Genomic DNA, 23,747 nt, shown 5'->3' with positions numbered 1-23,747 from the left:
TTCTATTAATCCATGCTTTTACTCCTTCCACCCTGGGAGAGGCATGTTAAACCTGTGAGCGGTTGGGTCTGTGGCCAGCCGAGCCCGCATCCTGGTCAGGCAGCCTGGGAGCTGGTCTGCGGAGGGCAAGAGCCACCTCTCTGCCTGCAGAGCTCCTGGGTGCTGCTGGTGAGCCCTGCCTGCTGCAGGCAGGGCCCGAAGCGAAACATGAGGCTCCTCCTGGGGTGGTTGATGTTCCCTGGGGGTGGCAGCTGTCCTTGAGGCTGTGCAGGCAGGGGGTTGCTGTTGGTTTTGTGGTCTGCCATCCTGCTTAATGCCACCTGCTGCTGCTAACTTGGCTTGGGTTCAGGGGGAAATGGCTGTAGGGGCAGACCTTTCGCAGGGAAACAGTGATCCCATCAGGCTGCTGGGACAAGTGACGTGGCTGCTTTCCTGCCTCTGCCAGACCTCAGAGGGTCTTGGAGAACAGGAAATCACTGAGAACACCTTCTCTTGCTGTGGGTGAGGGCAGGGCCCCAGGGTGATGCATGACCTTCAAGTATTGTGTGCTCCTACTCAGAAGCTGGGTTTTAACGTGGACTTTTCTCTTGCAGTCAAGCCTTCGTATCTCCCCACCTCTGCCCTTCCTGCCCCTCAGTGGGGCATCAAGAGACTCCCTAAAGATGGGAGTGGGGTCCCGGCTGGATCAAGATCAAGCTGCCCTGGCTGCAGTCACTTCCTCCTCAGCCAGTGCATCAAAAAGATGGCCTGGAGCATCTGCATGGCCTTCCTGGGATCTCCTGGACTCTCCAGAAGACCCCTTCAGTATCGAAAGAGAAGCCAGGCTTCATAGGCAAGCAGCAGGTAAGTTGGTTCGTGGGTCTCCGTAGGCTTCAGTGTGCTGTGACGGTCTGGTGCTTCTTGGAGGGAATGGAGGTGGTTTCTGTGCAGATAATGTGGCTGGATATGAGTTTGCAGCAGATCAGACCTTTCTCCATGCACAAGCCTGACTCTGGGTCTACCTGCTGGCAGAAAACCAGGCAAGATGTACGGGCCACTGCCTATCGCTGCCGCAGCTCTGCTGAACCTGTAGTTGTGGGATATGGGGATTTGCTTGGAGACCTGTGGGAGAGCAGGAAGTGAATGGTCCTGTATTGAGTGTTGCTTGTGCTTGTCCCAGCTATGAACGAAGCAACCTGCACCTGGAGTGGTCAGCTGCCTCCCCGACACTACAAGAACCCCATCTACTCCTGCAAAGTGTTCCTGGGAGGAGTCCCGTGGGACATTACGGAAGGTGAGGAGCCCCAGGCTGGGCACTGAGGCCTTGGATTTTGACATCAGGAAGGTGCAGGGTGAAGCTTTTTAGGGGGGTGCTGACTTCTTTCCTTCTGTCTGTAGCTGGACTAATCAACACCTTCCGTGCTTTTGGCTCACTGAGTGTGGAGTGGCCTGGTAAGGATGGCAAACACCCACGCTGCCCTCCCAAAGGTAATATGCCTAAAGGTAATAGCGACACGGTAGGGTTACTCTTTTCCCATGCTATGTTACAGCACGGATGCTGGGATGGTACGGCTGCATGCTGGTGACTGGATGGTACAGAGCACCCTAGGGTAAATCTCCTGCTCTCACATGGGTCAGCACCAGGGTTGCAGAGCACTGTCACCTCGAACCTAGTGTCCCCCTTTGCCCCTAGCAGGGCTGGACAGGAGCATGGGCTGGGGGAAAGCCTCTCTGGTGCTTCAGGAGCCCCACGTGGGGTTGTCTTGCTCTGGGTGATAGCTGCTAGTCCCCACTGATAGTGCAAGCACTCAAATCGGACGCACCCTTGGGGCGCACACAGTGAATCCAAGTGTGTGTCCGCAGCAAGCTGGCAGCTGTGGGGACTGGTTAGCCCAGCAGCCCCTGTGGCATAATCCTGGCTCAGGCAGCTGGGCTGATGTGTTGTGTAAGCAGTAATGAGTTACGGGGCAAGGACTGACTAGTTTGTAGGTTTGGTGGTGCCTAATGGCCTCATTCAGTGACCAGAGCACTGCGAGGTAGAGTGCTGGCACTGACGGAAAGGACTTTAAAACCCTGAACTTCTATTTCTGGGCCAAAACATCTTAAATGTGAAGCAAAGTCTGTTTTCCTGCAGGCCGTGCTGTGACCAGGCTGGTGGGTGTCCACTTGTCATGTCTAGATGTGGCCTTGTGGGTGGGGGACAGTGGCCCAGATGACACTGGGTGTGAGTAAACCTGTCTCTGATGGCTGGGCAGCCTTGTGCTGAGCTGGGGCCCTCTCCCAGCTTGGCCAGCCTCTGTGCATTGTGGGTAGATCTTGTATGTAGAGTTGGCTGGGGCAGGTGCTGCAAATCTCTGCCTTCCCCTAGAAGGGGTTGAGGACAGCAAAGAAGATGCAGTGCAGATACTTTGGGTGGCATCTGAGAGTGATTTTGAAGGTGTCTGCGAACTGGGATGATCTGGTTTTCCTCTGCTACGGTTCTAATAACTGTTTCCTTCCTTTCACCTCTAAAGGATATGTCTACCTGGTGTTTGAGTCTGAGAAATCTGTGCGTGCTCTGCTCCAGGCATGCTCCCAGAACCTGCTGAGCCCTGATGGGCTCAGTGAATACTACTTCAAGATGTCCAGCCGCAGGATGCGCTGTAAAGAGGTGAGCAGAGCCCAGAGAGCCCTGCAGCTGACAGCAGGGGGTGCTGGTGAGATCCTCGGAGGCGAGGGGGCGCACAGAGTCACTCAGCTTCAGGACTTAAGCAGAGCAGCAGAAGTCAAACTGGCTCTTGGCCATCTTTAGTTGGTGCGTTCCTGTGGTAGGGCTGGACGCAATCAAGGAGGGAAGTGTCAGATTGGTGTCTGTGTCCTTCACAACAGCTTGCGTCAGGAATTGTGACCTGGAGCTCCTGCATCTGTGGGAGACCCTGACCTCATGAAGCCAAGCAGCTTTGGTTACCTGGAAAAGTAGTGCAGGAACAGGGGTTTTACTGCTTCCCGCTTCATTCAGCATCACGCCTTTGCTTGCGGAGACAGACTTTGATCACTTTGGTGCTTTATTAGATCTTGTCTGCTTGCAGAATGAATGAATTTCATGCTTAACACAGGTGGATGCTTTGGATCCACAGCTGTAACTGCAGCTGCTCCGCAGTGCAGCCCTGGCTGGCTAACCAAGCTCTGGAGCTGGGGGTGCTGAGGCTGTCAGAGGCTCGGGTTGGCCTTCCAGTAAAGGAGGGCCTTAGCTATAGGTGGGGTACAACTGTGTGAGTTTGGAGTTCAAAAATTGAGGTTCGGCTCTTATCTAGACAGGTACAAACTAATTGCACTCCAGACAGCTCTCCTGGTGTCTGGCTTTTGGCAGCACTTTCGTGCTTGGTGATTTAGCTCTGGCAGAAGTTTCTCCTCTTCGGAGCCCTATATCAGCTGTCTAGCAGATGGAAGCTCCTGTCGAAATTGGCAGTGGGTGGGTTGTTTCATTGATCTCCAACTACAGGCTTCTGTGCAGGGAGGCATCTGACTGGGCTGTGAATGTAGGTGCAGGCAGTAGGTAAAATCCACTCGTGCATGGATTGCTTCCTGGCTGCCAGCCCTGAGGGACCAGTGTTTTGGATTCCAGTTTGCCTGGAAGCAGAATGCTGTGGCGGTTGGTTTTGTTCCCTTGAACAGCCCTGTGGGCTCTCCTGAGGAGTGAGGCTGGAGCTCCAGAGCTGTAGTGCTGCAGACATGGACCCTGAATAGCAATAATAAAGTGACACTTGCAGGCTGGGGGTAAAACCCGAGGATCTGGGATGGCTTCTGCTGCCAGCTGAGGGCACTGTGGAGCAGCACAGCTTGTGGCTTTGCAGGCCCTTGCCGACCTGGCCTGCTTGTGTGTGGTTCCAGGTGCAGGTGATCCCATGGGTTCTGGCAGACAGCAACTTTGTGCGCAGTCCGTCGCAGCGGCTTGATCCCAGCAAGACAGTGTTCGTGGGGGCTCTGCATGGGATGCTGAATGCGGAGGCCCTGGCAGCCGTCATGTATGACCTGTTTGGAGGGGTGGTCTACGCTGGCATCGACACGGACAAGCACAAGTATCCCATTGGTAAGTGTCACTCGTAGGATGCTCTGGGGAGGCTGCAGTAGTGCCCCTGGCTTGGTCCCTCGGTGGGGGAGACTGTCCGGGGCACGTTGGGCAGGGCTGGCAGAGTTGATGTGCCTGGGAACTGGAAGGTCCTAGATCATTCCAGAGCAGCTCAAGGTTTTAAATATCTCTTCAGGCATTGCTGAAGGGTTTTCTGCCCTTGTTCAGTGCTGTTAATGGTCACTAGATGCTGTTTTATCTGCTCTTCCATCCCCAGAGTGGAGATGGCTATGGATTTTACCCCAGCTCTTGCTGCCTGTCAGGGCAAACTCAGGCCCACTGGATGCTGGAGAGGTGCCAGCTGCTGGGCAGCAAGAACAAGGCAAGGTCATGGCTGACCCAGCACTTGTGGGCAGCATCCTGTCCCCACTCTCCTCTTTGGTTCCCCTTCAGGGTGCTACTTGGGCTTGTAAGGCAGCTGGTAGCACAGGTGGAGAGGCTTCCCAGAGCCTCCTGACTGGGTCTGCTGGGGGGTGGCATGTCCACCTCTGCTCAGGGCATCAACCTGCCTAGGGTCAGAGGTGCTGGGGATGAGAGTGACTCTTGGACAATACTCCCCTCCTCTGATGGGGCTGAAACTAGAGACTGCTGCAGGCAGCAGGGAGGCTCAGCTGCCTCATCTGCTCTCATGAGGAGGGATGCTGCCCCCATCCATGACCCCTGGGTCAGGTAGACCCATTGAGCTCTTGCAGGTGGAGAGTATGAAGCCTCTGAGATCCCACCTACCAGACAAGGCTGTGTGTTTGGGAGGGACAGGTCATGAGGGCAGCCCTCTCCCCATGCCCTGCTGAGATGGCCTCCCAAATGGGAGTTGACTACTTGCCGCTCATGTCACCACAGTGTTCCCTGTACCTCTGTGGTGGCCTCATGGGGCAGGGGACAGCACTGGGGTCACTGGTCTGTATGGAGGAACCCTACTGCTGAGGATGAGGTACAGCTTTTCAGGCTTGAGCTGCAGCAAGTCACATACTTAAGAAGGGACCATGAATTTCCTCTGTGTTGCCAGGCAGGAATAACGTCAGAGCTAGCACAGAGCTGTCTACTGCTTGTCACTGTCCTTGGACAGCTTTCAGGCTGTTCTGGTCAAGGCTTGGTGCCCAAGGCTTGGGTTTAGGATGTGCTTGTGTTACTGAAGTGGCTTTTGGGGGGGATGGTCCCAAAGGGTTAGGAATGGAGGTGTGAGACTCTTAAGCACAGATGAAGTCATGCCCACCAAACTGCCCCGTGCTGGCACTGTGAGGTTCTAGAGCATGACCTTAACACCTCCCGTGGCTTCATGCAGAGCCCAGGTTGCTCTGGCTCGCAACAGGAGACTGGCATTTCAACACTTGAAGTTGTCTTAGAGTTATGGCAACATGAACTCCATAATTAAACTGTACCCTAATCTTGTTCCGTGTTGATTGAAGCACCTCCTGGGCTGAGATGCCGCCCCAGGCTTGCTTGACCGCTGCCCCTGGCTTGGCAGAAGGTTCCTGAAGGGAAGGCCACTGTGTGTAACCTGTGGAATCATCTTGAATGGAGGGTGATCCTGCTGGCAGCAGGGAGTGTGAGAAATCAGTGTCTGACCACAGTTATGAGGAGCTGCCTTTGAGATGAGCCAATCAGCAGAGAAAGCCATTGCCCAGATGGTTTTTGGGGGGTCCCACTAGGAGGTGGAATTGACCCTTTTGGAAGAGGAAGGATCCCCCTGTGTGCAGCTGCAGTCCCTGTAGACAGCATAACCCTGAACCAGATCTGGGGCCCCCCAGCCTGTGCGATGCTACAGGAGAGGAGCTATGAGGGTTCTGGGTGATGCTTTGCAATGTGGCTGTCAGTGGCGAGCTGAGCTTTGGCCATCTGCCGGTGCAGGACAATCTTGTAGCAGCCAGAGCTTCCCCTTACACGGAGGAGAGAAACTCATAGGTAAACACAGATACATTTTCCTGGAGCTTAACAAAACTTGGCTGGGAATGAGTGGTGCAGGAACGCTGCTGACTGGCGATGAAGCTGCAAAATGCAAGGCTCCGGGATGAGTGGGAGGCTCAAAATAAAAGCTGCTGAGCTGTCTCGGCACTGACTTATTTCAGGTGTGGGCATGGAGCCCTCAGCAGTGCCCTGGCAGCCTCCCTCCCTCTGCCTGGCCACTGCCGGTCCTCCTGGGATCGCTGCCGCCTGTAAGCTTATGTCTAAACCAGCCTGGAGGTGTCTATGGAAAAGCCTTTCTGCTCTCCGCTGCCTGCTGTGCTTTTGGTACTGCCTGGGGAAGGAGGCAGGCACAGCCACAGGCCTTGGATACCATCTCCTTGCAAAAGCTGCTTCCCTGCCAGGGGCTGAACTGTGCCGGGGGCTTGCTCGTAGCCTCCCCAGGTTCTTGCCGTAGGTGCGGGGTCAGTCTAACCCTTGTGGCCTGGCTTATTCCAGGGTCTGGACGTGTCACCTTTAACAACCAGCGCAGCTATCTGAAGGCAGTCACCGCTGCGTTTGTGGAAATCAAAACCACCAAGTTTACTAAAAAGGTGAGTGGAGCTGCTGGGGGCAGCCTGGGGAGTTGAATCTGTGTGTGATGGGTGGTACTGCTGGGAGCACCATGGCCCACAGAGCCTGCTCCGTATCCGTCTTTGCTCTGTACCCCTGTGGCAGCAGAGGGAGGTGGTGAACTGCTGCTCTGCCAGCTGTGAGGGGTGCTGGTGGTGGATTTGGGGTACTCAGGGCGGTGGGTCAGTGCCAGTGGGGCTGCCCAGGGAGCAGGCAGTTGCCCCCAGCACTGCTGTGTGCTCACTGCCTGCTTCTCCTGCAGGTTCAGATCGACCCGTACTTGGAGGACTCCTTGTGCCAAGTCTGCAGCACCCAGTCTGGCCCTTTCTTCTGCAGAGACCAGGTAAGGTTTTCTGCTGGCTCTGCTCGGCTCCCGGCTGCTGCACTCGGGAATTCGTCAAGGAGCAGCAGGATCTGCCTGCGGTACACTCGGGGGAATTCCTCGAGGAGCAGCAGGATCTGCCTGCAGCAGCACTCGCTTTAGTGTCTGGGGATGCCTGGTGTCCCTTGCCGAGTGGGGAGGATGAAGTGTTCCTGCAAGAGCCCCAGGTGGGCCCTTGTTTTGCAGGAGGTGCAGCCCTCCTGGGGCAGGGCTGTGGTGCTCGCTGGGAGGCAAAGGCAGCTTCCACCCTGCTGGGAGACGGGCATGCCATGGCTGCACTGGTGCTGTGCCAGAGCACCGGGGCCTGCTGTGGGCAGCGGGCTGGCCCAGAGGAGAGGCTGCTGCTCCCTGGGCTGTAACAAGCTGGAGCGCTGTCACCCTGTATCAGTCCTGGGGCTGCCTGAAACGCAGGGCATTCTGGCTGACCTCCACTTGCTGTGGGCGAAGGAGCTCGGCCAGGGTCTGGCGGCTTCCTGCAGAGTCTGGATGGGCGATGAGCAGCAGCAGGCTTTGCTCTGCTGGGAGAGGTGGGAATGCAGCGAGCCTGGCTGCTGCCCCCGCAGCCCCTGCCTGCAGCTGTCCCCAGGAGGCTGCTTCCGGGCAGTGCCCAGATCCTGGTATTTCAAACCTTTTTAAAAAGGGGCCATGCTGGAAGCTCAGCACAGCGCATCCTCCGGCAGCATTGCTGGAATTCCCTCCCTCCGCTTCAAAGATCCACTGCGCTGGTGTGGGCCGCAAAAGCGGGGAGAGAGGGGATGCCGCTTGGCCAGTGGGACGGTGTCCGTGTCCCTTGTCCCACGGCGTCGCCCCTCTGCTCTCCCCACAGATCTGCTTCAAGTACTTCTGTCGCTCCTGCTGGCACTGGCAGCACTCCATGGAGGTCCTGCGTCACCACCGCCCGCTGATGCGCAACCAGAAGAACAAAGACTCCAGCTAAAGCGGCCGCTGAGGCTCCGGGGGCTGCCGCAGGTGCAGGAGAAAGTCCTTTTGTGAACCTGCCAAGTGGAGAGCGCACGAGCGTGCCTGCTGGTGCCAGACCCAGGCTGGGAACGCGCTTCCTGAGGACTAATGGGGAAAAAAAAAAAAAAAAAAATCTTACATTCACGTTTGCACTTGCTGGTCTTTTTTTTTTTTTTTGTTTCTGCACTAATGCACAGTGAATTTTGTCGGGTTTTGTTTGGGGGTTTTTTGAGGGGGGGGAGCGCCCCTCAAGCGATTCTGCAGTTCCCAGACTTTGGTTCCTAGTTTGCTGACAAGAAGCCAAAACAACAAAAGGGCCACGTGTTGAGAAGGTGTTGATGCAGATGCCTTCACCTAGGTTTTTTATTTATTAAAGGCGCTTTTTTACATTCCTTGCAATACTGATGGTAATAATGCAGGTCTCATTGGCTCCATTTTTTTGCAGTTGCCATACAGTGCCTTTCCATTCATTTAACCCCCATCTGAACGGCATAAACTGAATGTTCAGCTGGCGTTTTTTACTGTAACAACAAGGAGACTTTGCTCTTCATTTAAACCAAATCATATTTCATATTTTACGCTCAAGGATTTTTACCAGTTCCTTTTTACACTCTTAAAAACAGTTTTTAAGTCGTTTGAAACGAGAGATTTTTTCTTTCCTGGCAGCTTTTAACATTATTGCAATTTGTGTCTGGGAGCTGCTGGTGGAAAGTTGTAAATCGAGGGGTTTGCAACGGAACAGGATGGCTTTTTTTTTTTGGATTTGAAACTGGACCGGATAAACGATCTCTGAGCTGCTGTATATAGTTTTAAATAGTTTGTTGCACTTTTTTAAGTTGCACTTAAGGGGGGTTGATAAAGGTTTTTAATCACATGAAGTCACAGGACTTACTTTTCTTTTGTAACTAGCTAAAAAAGGGCTGCGTTTCGGTGGACAGATGAAGGTTCGTAGGAGCCCTTTCTCTTAGAGGGGACAAGTACTTTTCCTTTCCTTTGCGGAATGTGCGGAGTAATGGTGCAGTCGACTGAAATGCTGCTGCTGGGATTTGAGAACTTTAATTATTGTTGGTTTTTTTTTTTCTTTTTAACTTTCCCCTCTATTGGAAGCTGTGTGCCAAAGAACCAGTGTCATAATTTCTCCCTCTCTCTCTATCTTTTTTTTTTTTCCTGCTGAGCTGATGTTGCATTGTTGCATATCCCAGCTGCTCTTTGTGGGGTTTCGTGAAGCTGTGTGTGAAGTCTCTACCTCATTGTAGTATATGCAGGCAAGACTGTACTCTCCTACAGATGCGTGGAGTAAGCTGTGGTGTAGTTTTTGGCACATAATAAACACGTTGCAGCAAAAAAAAAAATAATTATAGTTGTCTTGTGCTCTTTGCTTGGGTGCCTCGTGTGAGATCTCTACAGCCTCCGGGGGGGGCTGCGGGGTCTTGTCTCTTGGTGAGATAAGAGCTGGGAGAAGCTGAGCCTGGTGCAGTGGGGAATGTATGGATGCTGTAGGTGACTCAGCTGGGGGATGAGTTTGGGTGCCCCACGGCCCTGGTGCAGGGCTTTGGGCTCCTTCCTGGTGTTGCCCTTCCCATCTCCTGCTGTGAGTAACTGTAGGCACCCTGGGTGGCCACCTGTCTCTGGTCTGGGTGCTGGTCCTCTGGTGGTGAAGGCAAAGCAGGTGAGATTTTGCCAAGGAAGAAAAGGCAATCAAGGAAGACAAGCGTGGTGTCGCAGCCTGTGGATAGCGAAAAGACATAACGAACCCAACTTGGGGCAAACTGCAGCATTTTTATAAGGATTCTCTTAAAACAGTGGCATTGCTGGTTGTTACAAAGTGATGGAAATAAAATCTGTCTGTCCTTTAGGTGAACCTGGCTCATTAGCATGTGAAAACCATGGCTCCCAAGTGTAAGCTACTCACTGAGGTTTCTGCAGAGCACTGATGCTAACTCTGATACAGGTGCTCGAGGAACCGAGGGGCAGTGCTGGGCCTTGTGCTGGCAAAGAAGGGCTGGCTGGGGAGCTGGTGGAGCTCAGGATCCTGCCTGGAAGCAGGCTAGATGATCTCCAGAGGTCCCTTCCCATGCCTGCCATTGGGTGATTCACTGAGCAAGCATGGGAATGGAGGAACAAGCTGTACCTTTGATTCAAAGGGGGAATACAAGCAGCCCCTAGGAGCTTCTTGTGAAATCATGAGTAGCCAGTCATAAGTGTTGTGTGTTAATTAGCTGATTTTTTGTAAAATATAACTGCTTGGCCTGCCTAGGCTGAGGTGTGCGGGCTTTGTGGAGTTTCTGCCCAGTGCCCCTCCTTGCACAGACCTGAAATAAGCCAACATCTCAGCCCTGGCTGTGTGTGGGCTCTTTGCACCCTGGGTATGGACCCCATATTTGGCCACATACACCCCCCCCTCTCGTAGGTGGGGTGAGTTTGTGGGGGCTCATCTGCCTCCTCTGTTCATCACACAGACAGATCCGGGATCAGCTGCTGCCACCTGCTTCCCCCAGGAGCAGAGGGCTGAGCAGAGCGGTGCTGGACCACCTGTGTTTAATAGCCCGGGGTCAGCGCTGGACGCGGCCCTGGGGCTTCCAGCCCGGCGCGCTGCCGGCGGACGTTGGGACCCGGGTGAGCGCTCGGAGCGTCTAGCCCCGCCCCTCACGCCGCCGCAGGCGTCCTCCGCGCCGGGGGGGGGCGCTGTGCGCTCCCGGCGGCCCCGCGCGCGCCTCCCGCCATCCTCTGCTCTCTTTCCGCCGCCGCCGCCGCCATGGTGAGTGCAGTCCGCGCCCGCCGCCGCCGCCATCCGCCGCCATCCGCCGCCCGGGCCCCCTCGCCCGCGGCGCTGAGCGGCTGCGGAGAGCGGCGGGGAGCGGGGCGAGGGGAAGGGTGGGCCGGGGAAGGGGGAGCGGGGCCCGGGGCGAGGGCAGCGGCGCCGGGGTGAGGGGAGGCCGCCCGCACTGAGGGGCCGGGGGACGGCGGGCCCGGGGCGGGCGGCGGCGGGGCCTGACCGGTGTTGGCCGCCCCCGCCCAGGGACGCGTCCGAACGAAGACGGTGAAGAAGGCGGCCCGGGTGATCATTGAGAAGTACTACACCCGGCTGGGCAACGACTTCCACACCAACAAGCGGGTGTGCGAGGAGATCGCCATCATCCCCAGCAAGAAGCTGCGCAACAAGATCGCGGGGTGAGGCACGGCGGCGAGGGGGGTCGCGGGGGGAGCGATGGCCGCCAGCCCTGCATTCGAAAGTGATCTTGGCCTCGGCCGTGGCCCGGTCATCGATAGTGCAGGGAGAGGAACGTTGAGAGCTTTCCCGTGTTTGGGGGGGCGTCACCCCCCTCCCAAACCCTGTTGCTGTCGGACACCTCGCCGTCCCTGACGTGCCCCGGAGGTGGTGGGACGTCATTGGGGCTGGTGGTGGGAGAATGCTGGGCTTGGTGGTGGGACAGCGCTGGGGCTTGGTGTTGGGACATCACTGGAGCTTGGTAGTGGGACATCGCCGGGACTGGTGGTGCGAGAATGCTGGGCTTGGTGGTGGGACGTCGCCAGGGCTGGTGGCGGGACAGTGCTGAGCTTGGTGGTGGGACATCACTGGGGTTGGTGGTGGGACAGTGCCAGGGTTGCCGGCGGTGTCTCTTCTCCTCAGTCTGATGCGATTTTGGGAGGATGAGGGTGGAGAAGAGAGATGAGGGCTGTGGGAGCGCGGGGAGGCCTTGGAACGTGCTGTGTGTCCCCTGCAGGTATGTCACCCACCTGATGAAGCGTATCCAGAGGGGACCTGTCCGAGGCATCTCCATCAAACTGCAGGAGGAGGAGAGGGAGAGGAGGGACAACTACGTCCCTGAGGTGAGGCTCTGGCTGTGCTCGAGTGCCTGTTTCGGCATCTGTCTGTCCTGCCTTGAGGTGTCTTTTCCATTAGTGGCCCCAAATGTCTTTGACACCAAATGTCAGCCAGGAGGAGCTGAGGAGGGTTTGGGTCACAAAGGGCTGAGGTGGATTTTGGTCTCATATTGGGGCCATATTATCTACCTTGACCTTAGCAAGGCTTTTGACACTGTCAAAAAGGCTTTTGACACTGTCTCCCATAACATCCTCATTAGGAAGCTGAGGAAGTATGGGCTAGACGAGGTGACAGTGAGGTGGATCGAGAGCTGGCTGAGTGACAGAACCCAGAGGGTTGTGATCAGCGGCACAGAGTCCAGTTGGAGGCCTGTAACGAGTGGTGTCCCTCAGGGGTCAATACTTGGACCAATTTTGTTCAATATATTCATTCATGACCTAGATGAGGGGACAGAGTGTATCCTCAGCAAGTTTGCTGATGATACCAAGCTGGGAGGGGTGGCCGACACTCCAGAGGGCCGTGCTGCCATCCAGCGTGACCTGGACAGGCTGGAGAGCTGGGCAGAGAAGAACCAAATGAGGTTCAACAAAAGCAAGTGTAGGGTCCTGCACCTGGGAAGGAAGAATGCCAAACACCAGTATAGGTTAGGGGCGGACATGCTGGGAAGCAGCTCTGAGGAGAAGGACCTGGGGGTCCTGGTAGACAGCAAATTATCCATGAGCCAGCAGTGTGCCCTTGTCGCCAAGAAGGCCAATGGCATCCTGGGCTGCATAGGGAAGACTGTGGCCAGTAGGTCGAGGGAGGTCATTCTCCCCCTCTACTCTGCACTGGTGAGGCCACAACTGGAGTACTGTGTCCAGTTCTGGGCTCCCCAGTTCAAGAGGGACAGAGAACTACTGGAGCGAGTCCAGCGAAGGGCAACCAAGATGATTGTGGGACTGGAGCACCTCCCTTATGAGGAAAGGCTGAAAGAGCTGGGACTCTTTAGCCTGGAGAAGAGAAGGTTGAGGGGGGACCTGATTAATGTTTACAAGTACCTAAAGGGTGGGTTTAAGGAGGACGGAGCCAGGCTCTTTTCAATGGTTCCCAGCGACAGGACAAGGGGCAATGGGCACAAGCTAGAACATAGGAAGTTCCGTTCAAATACACGGAAAAAACTTCTTTACAGTGAGGGTGACAGAGCACTGGAACAGGCTGCCCAGGGAGGTTGTGGAGTCCCCTTCTCTGGAGATTTTCAAGACCCGCCTGGATGCAGCCCTGAGGGATGTGCTTTAGGCAATCCTGCTCTAGCAGGGGAGTTGGACTAGATGATCTCTAGAGGTCCCTTCCAACTCTGAAGATTCCGTGATTCCGTGGGGCGCTCCCTCCAAAACCACTGCCTGGGAGGGGAGGAGCAGCTGACTCCTTGCTTTTTGACTCTGCTGCCAGTCGGCAGATGATGTTCCTCCTTGATTTTCCTAACTTGAAATGAGAAAAAGTAATTTGATGGGATGCGGGAGGATATTTCAGAGTAGCTTAAAACCTGCTGTACAGCAGATGTCGCTGAAGAGAGGGAATTGGTGAAACTCCCTCTCCTCTTGAACCTGGGCTCACAAGGGGTTGAGGTCTCACCCCAGGAGCTGGTGGTGCCGGGAGAGGAGCTCCGAAAGCGTTTCCCGTGGTGGGTGGGTTTGATCCGATCCCTCCCAAACCCTGTAGCCTTCAGACGCAGCGCGTCTCACCCCTCTTCGCATCTCCGTGCCCAGCTTTTGGTGGAGCTGCTGGTTTCACCAAACCGCTTGGTTCTGTCACTTCGGCTCTCCCAAACCATTGGTGCTGGGGTTTCGTTACGTGGAAGGTTATTTGGGCAATGATCTGGAAAGAACAGGCAGAATGTCATGGAATCCTCGGCAATGCTCTGTCGGGTTAGTGCTATCCCCGCCATGTGGAGATCTGCCTCAGGAGTGCTCTCGCTGCTTTGCCCCCTTGGTTTTGTAGCCCAGGGTGAGGTGACACAGCTCCCCACAAGAGACCAGGGCTCGGTTTGACTCCCTCAATCCCCACAGCTAGAAATGACGCGTGAAACCCTGGCAGCTCCGTGCAGATCCTCTCCCAGATCCCTCAACGCCCTAGATGTTAGGTGGCAGCACAGCGCTGACCTGCACAGCTGGTGTCGGGGGCTTGGAGGAACCGGCTGGGCGACTGTCCGTGTGTTTCACATAGTGACCTTCCAGCTGAGTTTCGAAAGCAGGATAAGGTGGTGCTGTTGGGAGAGGTCACCCCTGGAGGGACCCCAAGCAGGAAAGGAGCATCTGTGCTGCAGCTGAACGGGCATCGTTCATGGCTTCTTCCAAAAATACTGGTGTGATGTAGCCTCTTAGGGAAGGAAGCGCGCAGAGATGGAGGTTTGAGGTCCAGAGGAGGCTGGAGGTCGGAGGAGGTTGCTCTGTGCTTAAAGAGCAGGACACCTCAGGTCGTGGAGTGGGACAGCCCAGTGGGTCACTCGGCATTGCTGTCTGCCACCACGGTGGTTGGGCTCCGGCCTTAGGGAGACGTGTCACAGGATGAGAGCGAGTGTCGGTGGTGACCAGCGGGGCGCAGTGGTGCACCCAACCCTGGCTCCTCTTGCCAGCCTCGGCATGAAGCTGGTTAGGCCTTGGGTTTCCAAAGACTTGCCATAAAACAGGCTCTTCTCCCTGTGTGGGGCCTCTGCTGCCCGGTGGCCTCTCGCGGTGTTTTGGCAGGAGAGCTGGGCCCCACTGGGGTCCTCCTGGCTCGTTCTGTTGCTGGAGCCGTTCCCCGCGACAGGCAGAGAGATCTTGTTCGTGTCGAAACAAGATCTGGGCAGCACTGGATGGGGGCGCTGGGGGAAGGATCAGGTCCCTTCCAGCAGCCCCTTTGTGGTGGGATGGGAGCGGGGTGGGCGTGTGGGGACACCCAGGTGGCAGCAGGGTCATGGCTGTGGGGCCTTGTCAAACTGGGTCCGTCTCTCCTTTGTCTCCAGGTCTCTGCCCTCGACCAGGAGATCATCGAAGTGGACCCGGACACCAAGGAAATGCTGAAGCTCCTGGTGAGTGGCCCCAGCTGTCCCCCTGCCAGGCTGGTGGCATGTCCCTGGCAGCGCTCCTGCTGCCCTGAGGGGCTTGCTGGTGTCGGATGAAGGCTTCCACGCTCTGGGCACACGGCAGGTGCTGACCTGAGGGCCCCCTCCTCAGCTCTTGCTGGGAGGTGAACATGGGTTTGCCCCAAAAAAGACCGGATTCCCCCCACCGATGAGCTGATCTCCACAGCGAGGTGGTCATCTCCCCTTTCTGGAGATGTGAATCCACCCTTTGTGCTACCGCACACTTCCTGCTCCTCCCAGGAGGGATCGGCCGCCACCCTGCATGGGGTCAGGTGCAGATGGTGGGCAGGGGGGCATGGCTGATCCCGATCCCGTGCTGTTTTCCAGGACTTCGGCAGCCTGTCCAACCTGCAGGTGACGCAGCCGACGGTGGGGATGAACTTCAAAACGCCCCGAGGAGCGCTCTGAGTTGGTCCCTGTATGTCACTTTTCCAATAAACGTGGGGAAACCATCTCAGCCTGCCTGGTCTTTGGAAGCTGGTGTCCCCTGGGATGAGGAGGGAGGGCTGGTTCCTCGGGGTGCCACATCCCAAATACAGGTGTCCAGGGCTTCAGAGGGTGAGGAGCAGTCTTCACCTTCACGTTTGCTGGCATTTATTTGGGTTCTTTCCTGGCTGTTTTGGGGTGTGAGGTGCAAAGCTGTTATTTTACAGGCTCTCCTGCAGTACACAGCCAGGAGAGGACAATGGTGGAGGCTCCTTGGAGAATAAAAGTTGCTTTTTATAGCCATGTTGGTCACTTTTAAGTGCTTCAATGAAAGGAAAAACTTGTTGCTGGTTTTCTTTGTGAAGCGTGCTGAGCAGAGCGCTGTGTCTGGGGGTGGAAGCTCCCTGTGGAGATGGGCCCTGGTGAGGCTTGTGCTGTCCTTCCCCCAGCGAGACGCTCCATCCAACAATTTCCCCATGGAAGAGTTTTGGGGTTCACCCCCCTGAAGCTCCTGTCCTGCTGTGCAGAGGCACTGCTTGGAGGCAGAGGAGACCTACAGGTCTCTCTCCACCTTGGCTGGTGGCATCACCCAGGGGGTCCAGCTGCGGGCAGTGCTCCTGGGTCCCGGGGTTTTCCCTCCCTGCCTTGAGTGACCGACTCCATCACGAGGTGGGTTTTCCTTAGGGACGTCTGGGGCCCTGCGCTCAACACCTCTGCAAATGCACCGATCTCCCCACGTGCCTGGGAGGGGTCAGCCAGCTCCTGTCCTGTCCCATCCTGTCCTGCCATCACCGCCACGGTGCTGGATCCCACTGGTGTGTACCACGGGTGGGTATGGCTCTGCTGTGGGTGACCTCCCTGCCAGGAGACCTCAGTGGTCCCACCAAGGAAAACTGTTCACAGCCACATCTTAAACCCCCCAGTACACCATAAAAAGACAAAATTATTTGTGTTTGGGGGAGAAATGTCTATATTTAAGTTTGCTGTGGAATTTCTTTCAAATAGTTACTCATAGAAGAAAATAGTAAGTGTAGGCAGGTATTTAAATACACATTGAACGTGCTGAGGCAAGCAGATAAGCTAAGCAGAGATAATTCATAAATCCTGTGTACCGCGGAGATGTAACTCGGAATTTGCAGCTCAATACCACCAATCTCTTCGCTATTTAACTAAAACACGGGGAGAACGCAGACTGATGGTTAAAATAACCATCAACCTGCAGAGGAGAGCGAGCAAGGAGGCATCCGAGCACCTAACTATGGGATCAAATTCCCAAAGGCCACCGGTAGCTCACTGGCAGTGAAGCTTCTGATGCTAGCAGCCACCCGTTACTTACAATTTTCTCTTTGCTCTAGTCTTAGCATCAGAGTGAATGTTAATTTCATTCTGAATCCAATACACCGCGTAGCCCGAGGTGCCGGGAGTGAAATCCCGGAGCTCTCCGGTGTATTTCTTCATGTCACGGGCGGAGGTGTAGCCTGCGGAGGGAAAGCGCAGGTCTCACCGGGGGAGCTGCCCTCTTCTCCCATGAAATGAGGATGATGGAAAATGAAGGGAGCGATCCCGCTGGAACCCTCAGCCGTTCCGCTGCTGTGAGCGCCGGGAGGAACGGAGGAGCACGCAGGGGGGGTCACTGCTTCATCCGCACTCATTTTCCAGCATATTTTCCACTCCTTAAAAAATATACCGATACCAAACATTACCTGTCACCATGTTGTTCAGGGGGTATTCCTGGAGGGCACGGTATGGAAATTCCCCTTGGGCAGGACCTCTGGAGCCTGTTTCTTCTTCGCTGCTGTAGTGGGGAGGAGAAAAAAACCTGTGTTATTTCCTATGCGTTGAGGATCTCTTGAAATTTTGGGGGGCGTATCCAAATCCTGTCGCCGAGGGCAGGAAAATAACCTTTCAGCCAGGTCTAGCACATCCTCCTCCGCTTCTTCCTCACAGCCTTTTCTTGCCACCTCTGGTTCGTCATCCGTCAGGTTTTCATTGGGCTGCGAGTATCAAGGCAGAGATGAGTTAAAATTGCACCCTGGGTACCCTGTGAAACACCAGAGACCAAATCCAAGAGGTGTTTTTAGGACTTGTGGTCTCAAACGTGATTTAGAATACAATTTTAAAATCTAATCACATTTTCGCTTCAAAAGTACTGAGAAGTTGCTTTGAGAAGAGAGTGGGTGGTTTCTTGGAGCTACGCAGGGCAGGAAAACACGGCACAGAAGGGCTGAGCTCAGACCTCAGCGATGGGTGTCCCCGGAGGGATGAGCTGGGGAGCCAGGGCGTCTGGCTGGGTGAGGGAGGAAATCCCTCCTGCGCATCCCACACTCAGTCCGGTGCTGTCCCCCCTGGGATGTCATGCCAGGAGGTGACACAACGCAGCAAGCACAAGAATGTTTGATCTCCTATTTGGGGATCTGGAATGAACCCCAGGCTCCCTGAAGTTGATACAACCAATATTTTTTTTAAGCTACAGCTTCTGTAAGGATATATTTCTCATCTTACCTGTTCTGCAAGGGAATCATCTGCCTGCTCCCAAATAAAACCACCGATTTGCCTTCTGATTTCTGCCACAAACAAAAAAATGAAATGGCTGAGAGAGCATCAAATAACAAGACCGGGCGGCAGCCCCTGCCTCTCGCAGGTGCTAGCGCAGGCAGGAGCTCACTGCACGGCACTGCTCGCCAATGCAATATAAAAGATATTAGTTCTGTCCCTGGGGAGGAAGAATCGCTCCCAACATAAAAATTCCCTCCACCACCGAGAGCAGAAGTAACTGGAGGTTCTGATTGGCAGCCCCCAAAAGGCTGCGCTCATGGGGGAACCCCCCAGGCAGCCCAACCCCGATGGTGGTTTTTTTTGTATCCTGACCTTCTTGCAGGCAGGCGGGGGGCAGGACGAAGTGGCCCAGAACCACCGATGGCTTCGCTGCGGCGCCGCTGCTCGCCCAGGCGGAGAGGTAACGGGAGTGAAAGATGGTAGCTCTGCCCTCCAAGTAATCGAGGCTCTGGTGTATTCTGCAAGAGAAAACAATAGCTGGTTTCCAAAGGTAAACCTGGGAAAAAAATAGTTTAGAAGGATATTGTCATTAAAACTGACCTGCTGTGATATTTTTGACAAAACCACCTAATTTTCCATAGTTTTCTATCAGACTGCACCAGCAACGTCCCATTACGGTCCTGGCTGCTGGCACCTCCTGTGAGCAGCCTGGAGGAAGGACAGCGGGGACCTAAAAACACCTGTTTTTTAGGGACTGAATGGCACCACTCCACACTCGGCTCTCAAGAGGAGACCAGTTCTTCAGGGAGGGGGGGAAAAATGGTATTTTTATTTATTCTTAACCCCTCTGGTCCCTGCTCAGGCTCATGGCGCGGTCCCCAGCCAGCCGCTGCACTACAGCTGAGCGAGGCAGGGTGGGTGGAGGACGGCCAAGCCCTCACCGTCCTCCTTAGAGGGGAATTAAATGTCGTTTGCCAGGGTTTTACCAATAATTAATCCGAACATATACATTGAATATATATATATATAGAATTATATATAATTCCCTGTGGGGGAACAACCCAGTCCATTGGGATGCTGTGGTGGAAGGAAGGTGGTTACTCCGGGTTTCTCAGGATTCCCCTCCGGCAGCTGGAGCGGGTGGCTGAAGGATGACAAAAATCAGCCAGTTTTACACAACGGCGTGTTAAAAGCAGCTGCTTAGTCCGTCCCAGCAAAGCCTGCTGCAGAGCATTCCGAGAAAACATTGCAGTTCCCTTTCACATAAATATATTTACGTGATATGGAGTACAGGTAAATATTCACTCGCTGGAGGAAGACCCTGAATAGCATTTCCTTATATTTGTCCAAATGTTCTTGAGTGCTCCGATTTTATATTGAGCAAGGAGAAGGAAAATAGCAGTTGGGCCCTTTTCCAGCCACTTTTACCCCCGCGGTTGCTTTCAGAGTTAACTCGCGCTGGCTTTTTTGCACCTGGTTCCTCAGGGATGGTGTCACCTCTATTTTAATTTTCCAGTAGATCAATTCAAAGGTGGCGAGAAAAACAGCGCAATTAGTTTAATTTACATCGGAGTTCAGCCAGCCTGACACGTGGATGGTTTTTGCAGCCATTTTCTGTTTTGTCTTGCTACGGTTTAGCGTGGGTGTGAGCTTTCAGACCCCCCCTTAGGCAGTAAAACCCCAGCAGACCTGTACCAAGCACCCTAAAAACACCACCCTGACTTTTCAAGGATGTCTGCATCCATTAAATAGTTTACGTTAAATACATTAAAACCGTTATCTACGCCTCCATTCATCTCTTGCTCTCCACAGCCATCACGTGGAGAGGGCTCAAGGTGAGCATGAAGCGGGCTGCAGACATCTCCCAAGCAAGGAGGGCATGGGGGTGACACATGGCGGGGACACGGCGGGTGGGACAGAGCCCACCTGCGGGTGTCTGGGTGGTCGGCTTCGCTGCTGAAGAGGTAGTCGGCATCCTGCCAGTGGGCGAGTGCCCCGCCACCAGCCGCTGCAGGGGGAAGAGGGGTGAGGAGGAAAGTGGACGCCCCAATGGGTCCCCACCTCGGGCTGGCCCGGGATGGGGACAGCTGCCCGGGTGGGTTGCGGGCCTGCAGGGCTGGGTGCCAAAGTGGGAGCTGTGATGGCCCTCCCCCTATGGCTGTGGGTCTCCCCGCCCCCTTGAGGGCTCTTCTGGCCTTTCCCTCAGTGTGGGGACACCATGACTGGGGGGACCTGCCAAAGCCATGCTCTTTCCTGCTGGGGGGGGGGGCTCAGCCCTGCTCTGCCCCACTGAGGGGTGAGGGACCATGGCCCCAGTGAGGGGTCACAGGGCTGTGTCGCCATTGCTTTGCCCTACTCAGGGTTGACAGGGCCATGTCCCCACTGCTGTGCCCCGCTGAGGGGTGACAGGGCCGTGTCCCCACTGAGGGCTGACAGAGCTGTGCCGCCATTGCTCAGACCCACTGAAGGGTGACGGGGCTGTGTCCCCACTACTCTGCCCCACCAAGGGGTGATGGGACCATGTCCCCATGGAGGGGTGACAGGGCTGTGTCCCCACTGCTCTGCCCCACTGAGGGGACCATGCTCCCAATGCTCTGCCCTACTGAGGGGTGATGGGGCCATGTCCGCACTGGAGGGTGACAGGGCTGTGCCGCCATTGCTTTGCCCTACTGAGGGGTGACAGGGCCAGGGCCCCACTGCTGTGCCCCACTGAGGGGTGAGGGGACCATGCTGTCATTGCTCAGCCCCATTGAGGGGTGACAGGGCCATGTCCCCACTGCTCTGCCCCACTGAGGGGTGACAGGGCCATGTCCCCACTGCTCTGCCCCACTGAGGGGTGACAGGGACACGTCCTCACTGGAGGGTGGCAGGGGCTGTGCTGCCAGTGCTCTGCCCCACTGAGGGGTGACAGGGCCGTGTCCCCACTGCTCAGCCCCACCGAGGCCGGCTGCCAGCCCCCGCGTCCCACCCCCGGGTCCCCTCACCCCACAGCTCCCGCGGGCCCGGGCTGACGCTCTGCGAGAACCAGGCGCTGCGGCCGCGGAACATCGCGGCGGGGCGGGGCGGCGGCGGCAGGGGCGCGAGGAGGAGGAGGAAGAAGAGGAGGAGGAGGAGCCCTGAGGGGCGGTGGCGGCGGCAGGAGGAGCCCTGAGGGGCGGTGGCGGCAGGAGGAGCCCTGAGGGGCGGTGGCGGCGGCAGGAGGAGCCCTGAGGGGCGGTGGCGGGAGGAGGAGCCCTGAGGGGCGGTGGCGGGAGGAGGAGCCCTGAGGGGCGGTGGCGGCGGCAGGAGGAGCCCTGAGGGGCGGTGGCAGCGGGAAGACCCCGAGGCGCGACGGGCGCTGAGGGGAGGCGCAGTGCCCCGAGGGGCCATGGCGGTGCTGGCTGCCCCCCCTCCTCTAAAGTCGTTGGGGCACCGGTAAGTGAGGCCGTACAGGTTTCACACCGGCCTCGCTGAGGGCTCCGGGCCCCGCTGCCACCTCCCCGTGCCTGTCTGCCCTCGGCTGGGCGCCAGGAGTGGGGCTCAACCCCCTCTGGAGACCCTCCACGGCTCTGGCACACCTGGAAAGAGGAGAGGATGAGACAAGGGCATGGAGAAGCCAGCACCTAGGCTGACTTGCCCAGGAGAAGGCAGTGGCAGAGCTGAGCAGCATCCGATGGCCTTGGTCCTCTCCATGCCCGCCATCGCCCTGCACCATCTTCTGAATCTCTTCCAGCTTCTGCAGAAAGGTGAAGCAAAAGCCTTCAGACTATGGCCTCCTTCACTGCCCGGTCCCAATTCCTTCCCTCTGTTCCATGGGGAGAACAAGCTCCCCTGGAGATGCTCGATATTAATTTTCTCTGTAGGTGGTGGCAAAAGAGGAGGTAGTGAGAGGAAGACAGTATCTCCTTGCCTGGACTTTGTGTCCTCCCATGTCATCTGCTGGATCGGAGCCCCGGAGCTGCCCACCAGACCCCATCCCCTTCAGATGGTGCATGCTTTGTGCTGCGGAGGGAACAAACCATCCTGCCAGGCAGCGTGTGATCACCAAATCTGGTGAATACAGGGCAAGTCCAGCCCAGCAGGACGCACGGGTGAGACACAGCCACACCTGGTCTCCTCCACACTTGGGTTTTCTGCACACCCCAGGAGAAAGATTTACCAGCGCACATACCTAAGCAAAGCTGAATATGCCCCCAAAGGCTAAGCTGGGCGTCAGCAGTACTGAAAAGTGATACAGAAACCCCTGGTCTTTGCGTATTACTAATTTTTAATCAAGTTTTTACACAAGCTGAAGAATTATTTCTGCTTGCACTCAACTTCCCTTGAAGGACTTGGTAATGCAGCAAATTAAAGGAGAGAAAGGCAAGGAGAGGTGTTAGGTCACATTTAACTGCTGTGTGGCACAGATGAGCCCAGCTTAATTGTGCCGAAACGGGCCAGCCTGTGTGAAGCAGCTGGGGCTGGCCTGGGGCTGTGCAGCCTCCCTCTTGCAGACACCACATGGACGTTTTGAGAAAAACATGCTGTGGATATCTGCCTTTACCCACCTTGCTGTGGTTTGCTTGCTGGAGAGGGAGCAGATGGCAACTGCATTCCCACAGAGCTGGAGCTGTGGAGGCAGAGCAGAGACTGGGTGTGCGGGGCTCTTTCGCTTGGTTCCACTTTTCTTGGAGGATGTCTGTGTTCAGCCATGTGCCTTGAATGATTTTCCCGTCCTCTTGCACCCATTCCTTCAGTTTTTCTCCCCACTGCCCAGGAACTGGTGAAGCTTTAAAAACTCCAAAGAGATGTGACGTTGAAGAAATTGGACTTTAAAAAAGTTCTTCTAAGTTGTTCTTCTAGAAGTAAGTTGTTCTCCTAAAACCACTCATATTTGGTTAACTCAGGAAATAGTTTGCTTGCAGCAGAATTGCTTGTATTTCATAAAGCACAAATGAGGCTTGTTTCATGCTTCAAACTTGCTAAGATAGCCTTCAATGATTCCATCTCCTGGGAACTTTTGCTTAAAAGCCAGCAGCAGCAGCACAGCCACACGCCAGGTACCTGTGGAGCCCCCAGGCTGGACCCCGAGGATGCCTGATAAAACAGGTAAGATTTTTCTACATACAGTCCTGAAATTCAGATGTTAATCAAAATTAGCCAGCTTCTGGGATTGGCATGCATTGTTCTCCCCTGGAGGGGGAGTTGAGTAAGCCGTGAAAATATTTCCTAAGAAAGACCACAAAAAGCCCACAGATACAATCAGAGCAAAGACTTCCCTGGTGCGGGAAGATGTTGATGTAAGTTTCCTTTGGAGACACGGTTGCACCACATTGCCTGTGCCACAGCGTCTTCAGCTTCTGCAGTCAACGTCACGCATGTCCTAATTAGGATGAAATTTTCCTGTTGGTGTGATGCACCCAGCCATTACTCTCCGACGCTCTTGACAATAGTAAAGGTGAAGCCAAGGTGGTGATAGGCACTTTGGTGGCTCTTTGTGATACAGAGGAAGCTGGGACAAGGCCCATGTCTCAAGCCACCTCAGGCTTTCACAGCAGGCTGTGCTGCTCTGCTAGGGTCTCTGGAGGAGAAGCCCAAACCTCTTCCTCTCAGACCATCTTTTACCCCGGAAGGACCATTGCTGGGGCTGGTGCAGTCCCTGGCTAGTTTCCAGAGCATGGCTGGCTGAGCTGGTGAGTCCTGCCGTCCCATGCTAGGTCACAAGCTGGGTGATGAGCATTTTGCATGACCACCCAGCCATGACATCCCCACCTCTCCTGGTTTGAATGTTCCTCTGGTGAGCACAAAGGGACACCCATAATCACTCCCTTTACCCCAGTAACCTCTGACCCGGGTGCTGGAACTGCAACAGTTTGAATTTTCCTAACCCTTAACAGAAAACATTATTATAATGGAAAAAGCTATGAAACAAGCAAAGATGCCTCAAAATCTCAAGCAGGTGTTCTACAACACCAGTCGCAGCAATCTTAATGCA

The 23,747-nt window shown here is 55.5% G+C and overlaps 3 protein-coding genes and 1 non-coding gene across 7 annotated transcripts in view; 3 read left to right on the top strand and 1 right to left on the bottom strand.

The window, feature by feature from the left end:
* CPEB1 (cytoplasmic polyadenylation element binding protein 1) overlaps positions 1–9,232 on the top strand; it is a 36,719-nt gene extending 27,487 nt beyond the window's left edge. For 3 of the 4 annotated variants that reach the window (XM_054214392.1, XM_054214391.1, XM_054214390.1), the window contains exons 4-11: positions 594–843; positions 1,160–1,273; positions 1,378–1,467; positions 2,493–2,629; positions 3,850–4,048; positions 6,488–6,582; positions 6,864–6,944; positions 7,810–9,232. In XM_054214392.1, the coding sequence (XP_054070367.1) occupies positions 594–843; positions 1,160–1,273; positions 1,378–1,467; positions 2,493–2,629; positions 3,850–4,048; positions 6,488–6,582; positions 6,864–6,944; positions 7,810–7,920 (1,077 nt within the window). In that variant the 3' untranslated portion in view covers positions 7,921–9,232. Of the gene's footprint in view, positions 1–593; positions 844–1,159; positions 1,274–1,377; positions 1,483–2,492; positions 2,630–3,849; positions 4,049–6,487; positions 6,583–6,863; positions 6,945–7,809 lie in introns of all 4 variants that reach the window. The other variant, XM_054214393.1, reaches the window with a different exon arrangement.
* Positions 9,233–10,622: 1,390 nt separating this feature from the next.
* RPS17 (ribosomal protein S17) lies at positions 10,623–15,324 on the top strand. The gene is made up of 5 exons (XM_054213575.1): positions 10,623–10,701; positions 10,963–11,114; positions 11,669–11,774; positions 14,753–14,818; positions 15,200–15,324. The coding sequence occupies exons 1-5, from the start codon at positions 10,699–10,701 to the stop codon at positions 15,278–15,280; spliced, it is 408 nt and encodes a 135-aa protein (XP_054069550.1). The 5' UTR covers positions 10,623–10,698; the 3' UTR covers positions 15,281–15,324.
* On the top strand, positions 11,163–11,292 carry LOC128915390 (small nucleolar RNA SNORA71). Its single transcript, XR_008468629.1, has one exon. It is a non-coding gene; the product is annotated as a small nucleolar RNA SNORA71 (small nucleolar RNA).
* Positions 15,325–16,276: 952 nt separating the features above from the next.
* TERB2 (telomere repeat binding bouquet formation protein 2) lies at positions 16,277–20,842 on the bottom strand. Its single transcript, XM_054213578.1, has 7 exons — positions 20,779–20,842; positions 19,721–19,802; positions 18,167–18,312; positions 17,801–17,862; positions 17,201–17,292; positions 17,002–17,093; positions 16,277–16,776 (listed from the first exon to the last, which is right to left on the bottom strand). Exons 1-7 carry the CDS (start codon positions 20,840–20,842, stop codon positions 16,631–16,633), a joined length of 684 nt encoding a protein of 227 aa, XP_054069553.1. The 3' UTR covers positions 16,277–16,630.
* Positions 20,843–23,747: the final 2,905 nt, after the last annotated feature.

This window comes from Rissa tridactyla, chromosome 9 (genome assembly GCF_028500815.1).
Source record: "Rissa tridactyla isolate bRisTri1 chromosome 9, bRisTri1.patW.cur.20221130, whole genome shotgun sequence".
NCBI lineage: Eukaryota > Metazoa > Chordata > Aves > Charadriiformes > Laridae > Rissa > Rissa tridactyla.
Note: the sequence above shows the minus strand (reverse complement) of the source record. Positions and strands in the feature narration are given on the sequence as shown.

What these genes read in the sequence shown, in the direction of transcription:
- TERB2 (XM_054213578.1), bottom strand. Translation starts at nt 20,842, where the DNA reads ATGTTCCGCGGCCGCAGCGCCTGGTTCTCGCAGAGCGTCAGCCCGGGC. An exon ending in ATGATTCCCTTGCAGAACAG is followed by an intron (nt 17,293 to 17,800) that starts GTAAGATGAGAA and finishes TGATACTCGCAG; the next exon opens with CCCAATGAAAACCTGACGGA. An exon ending in CCTGAACAACATGGTGACAG is followed by an intron (nt 16,777 to 17,001) that starts GTAATGTTTGGT and finishes TTCCCTCCGCAG; the next exon opens with GCTACACCTCCGCCCGTGAC.
- RPS17 (XM_054213575.1), top strand. An exon ending in GGGACAACTACGTCCCTGAG is followed by an intron (nt 11,775 to 14,752) that starts GTGAGGCTCTGG and finishes CTTTGTCTCCAG; the next exon opens with GTCTCTGCCCTCGACCAGGA. An exon ending in AGGAAATGCTGAAGCTCCTG is followed by an intron (nt 14,819 to 15,199) that starts GTGAGTGGCCCC and finishes GCTGTTTTCCAG; the next exon opens with GACTTCGGCAGCCTGTCCAA.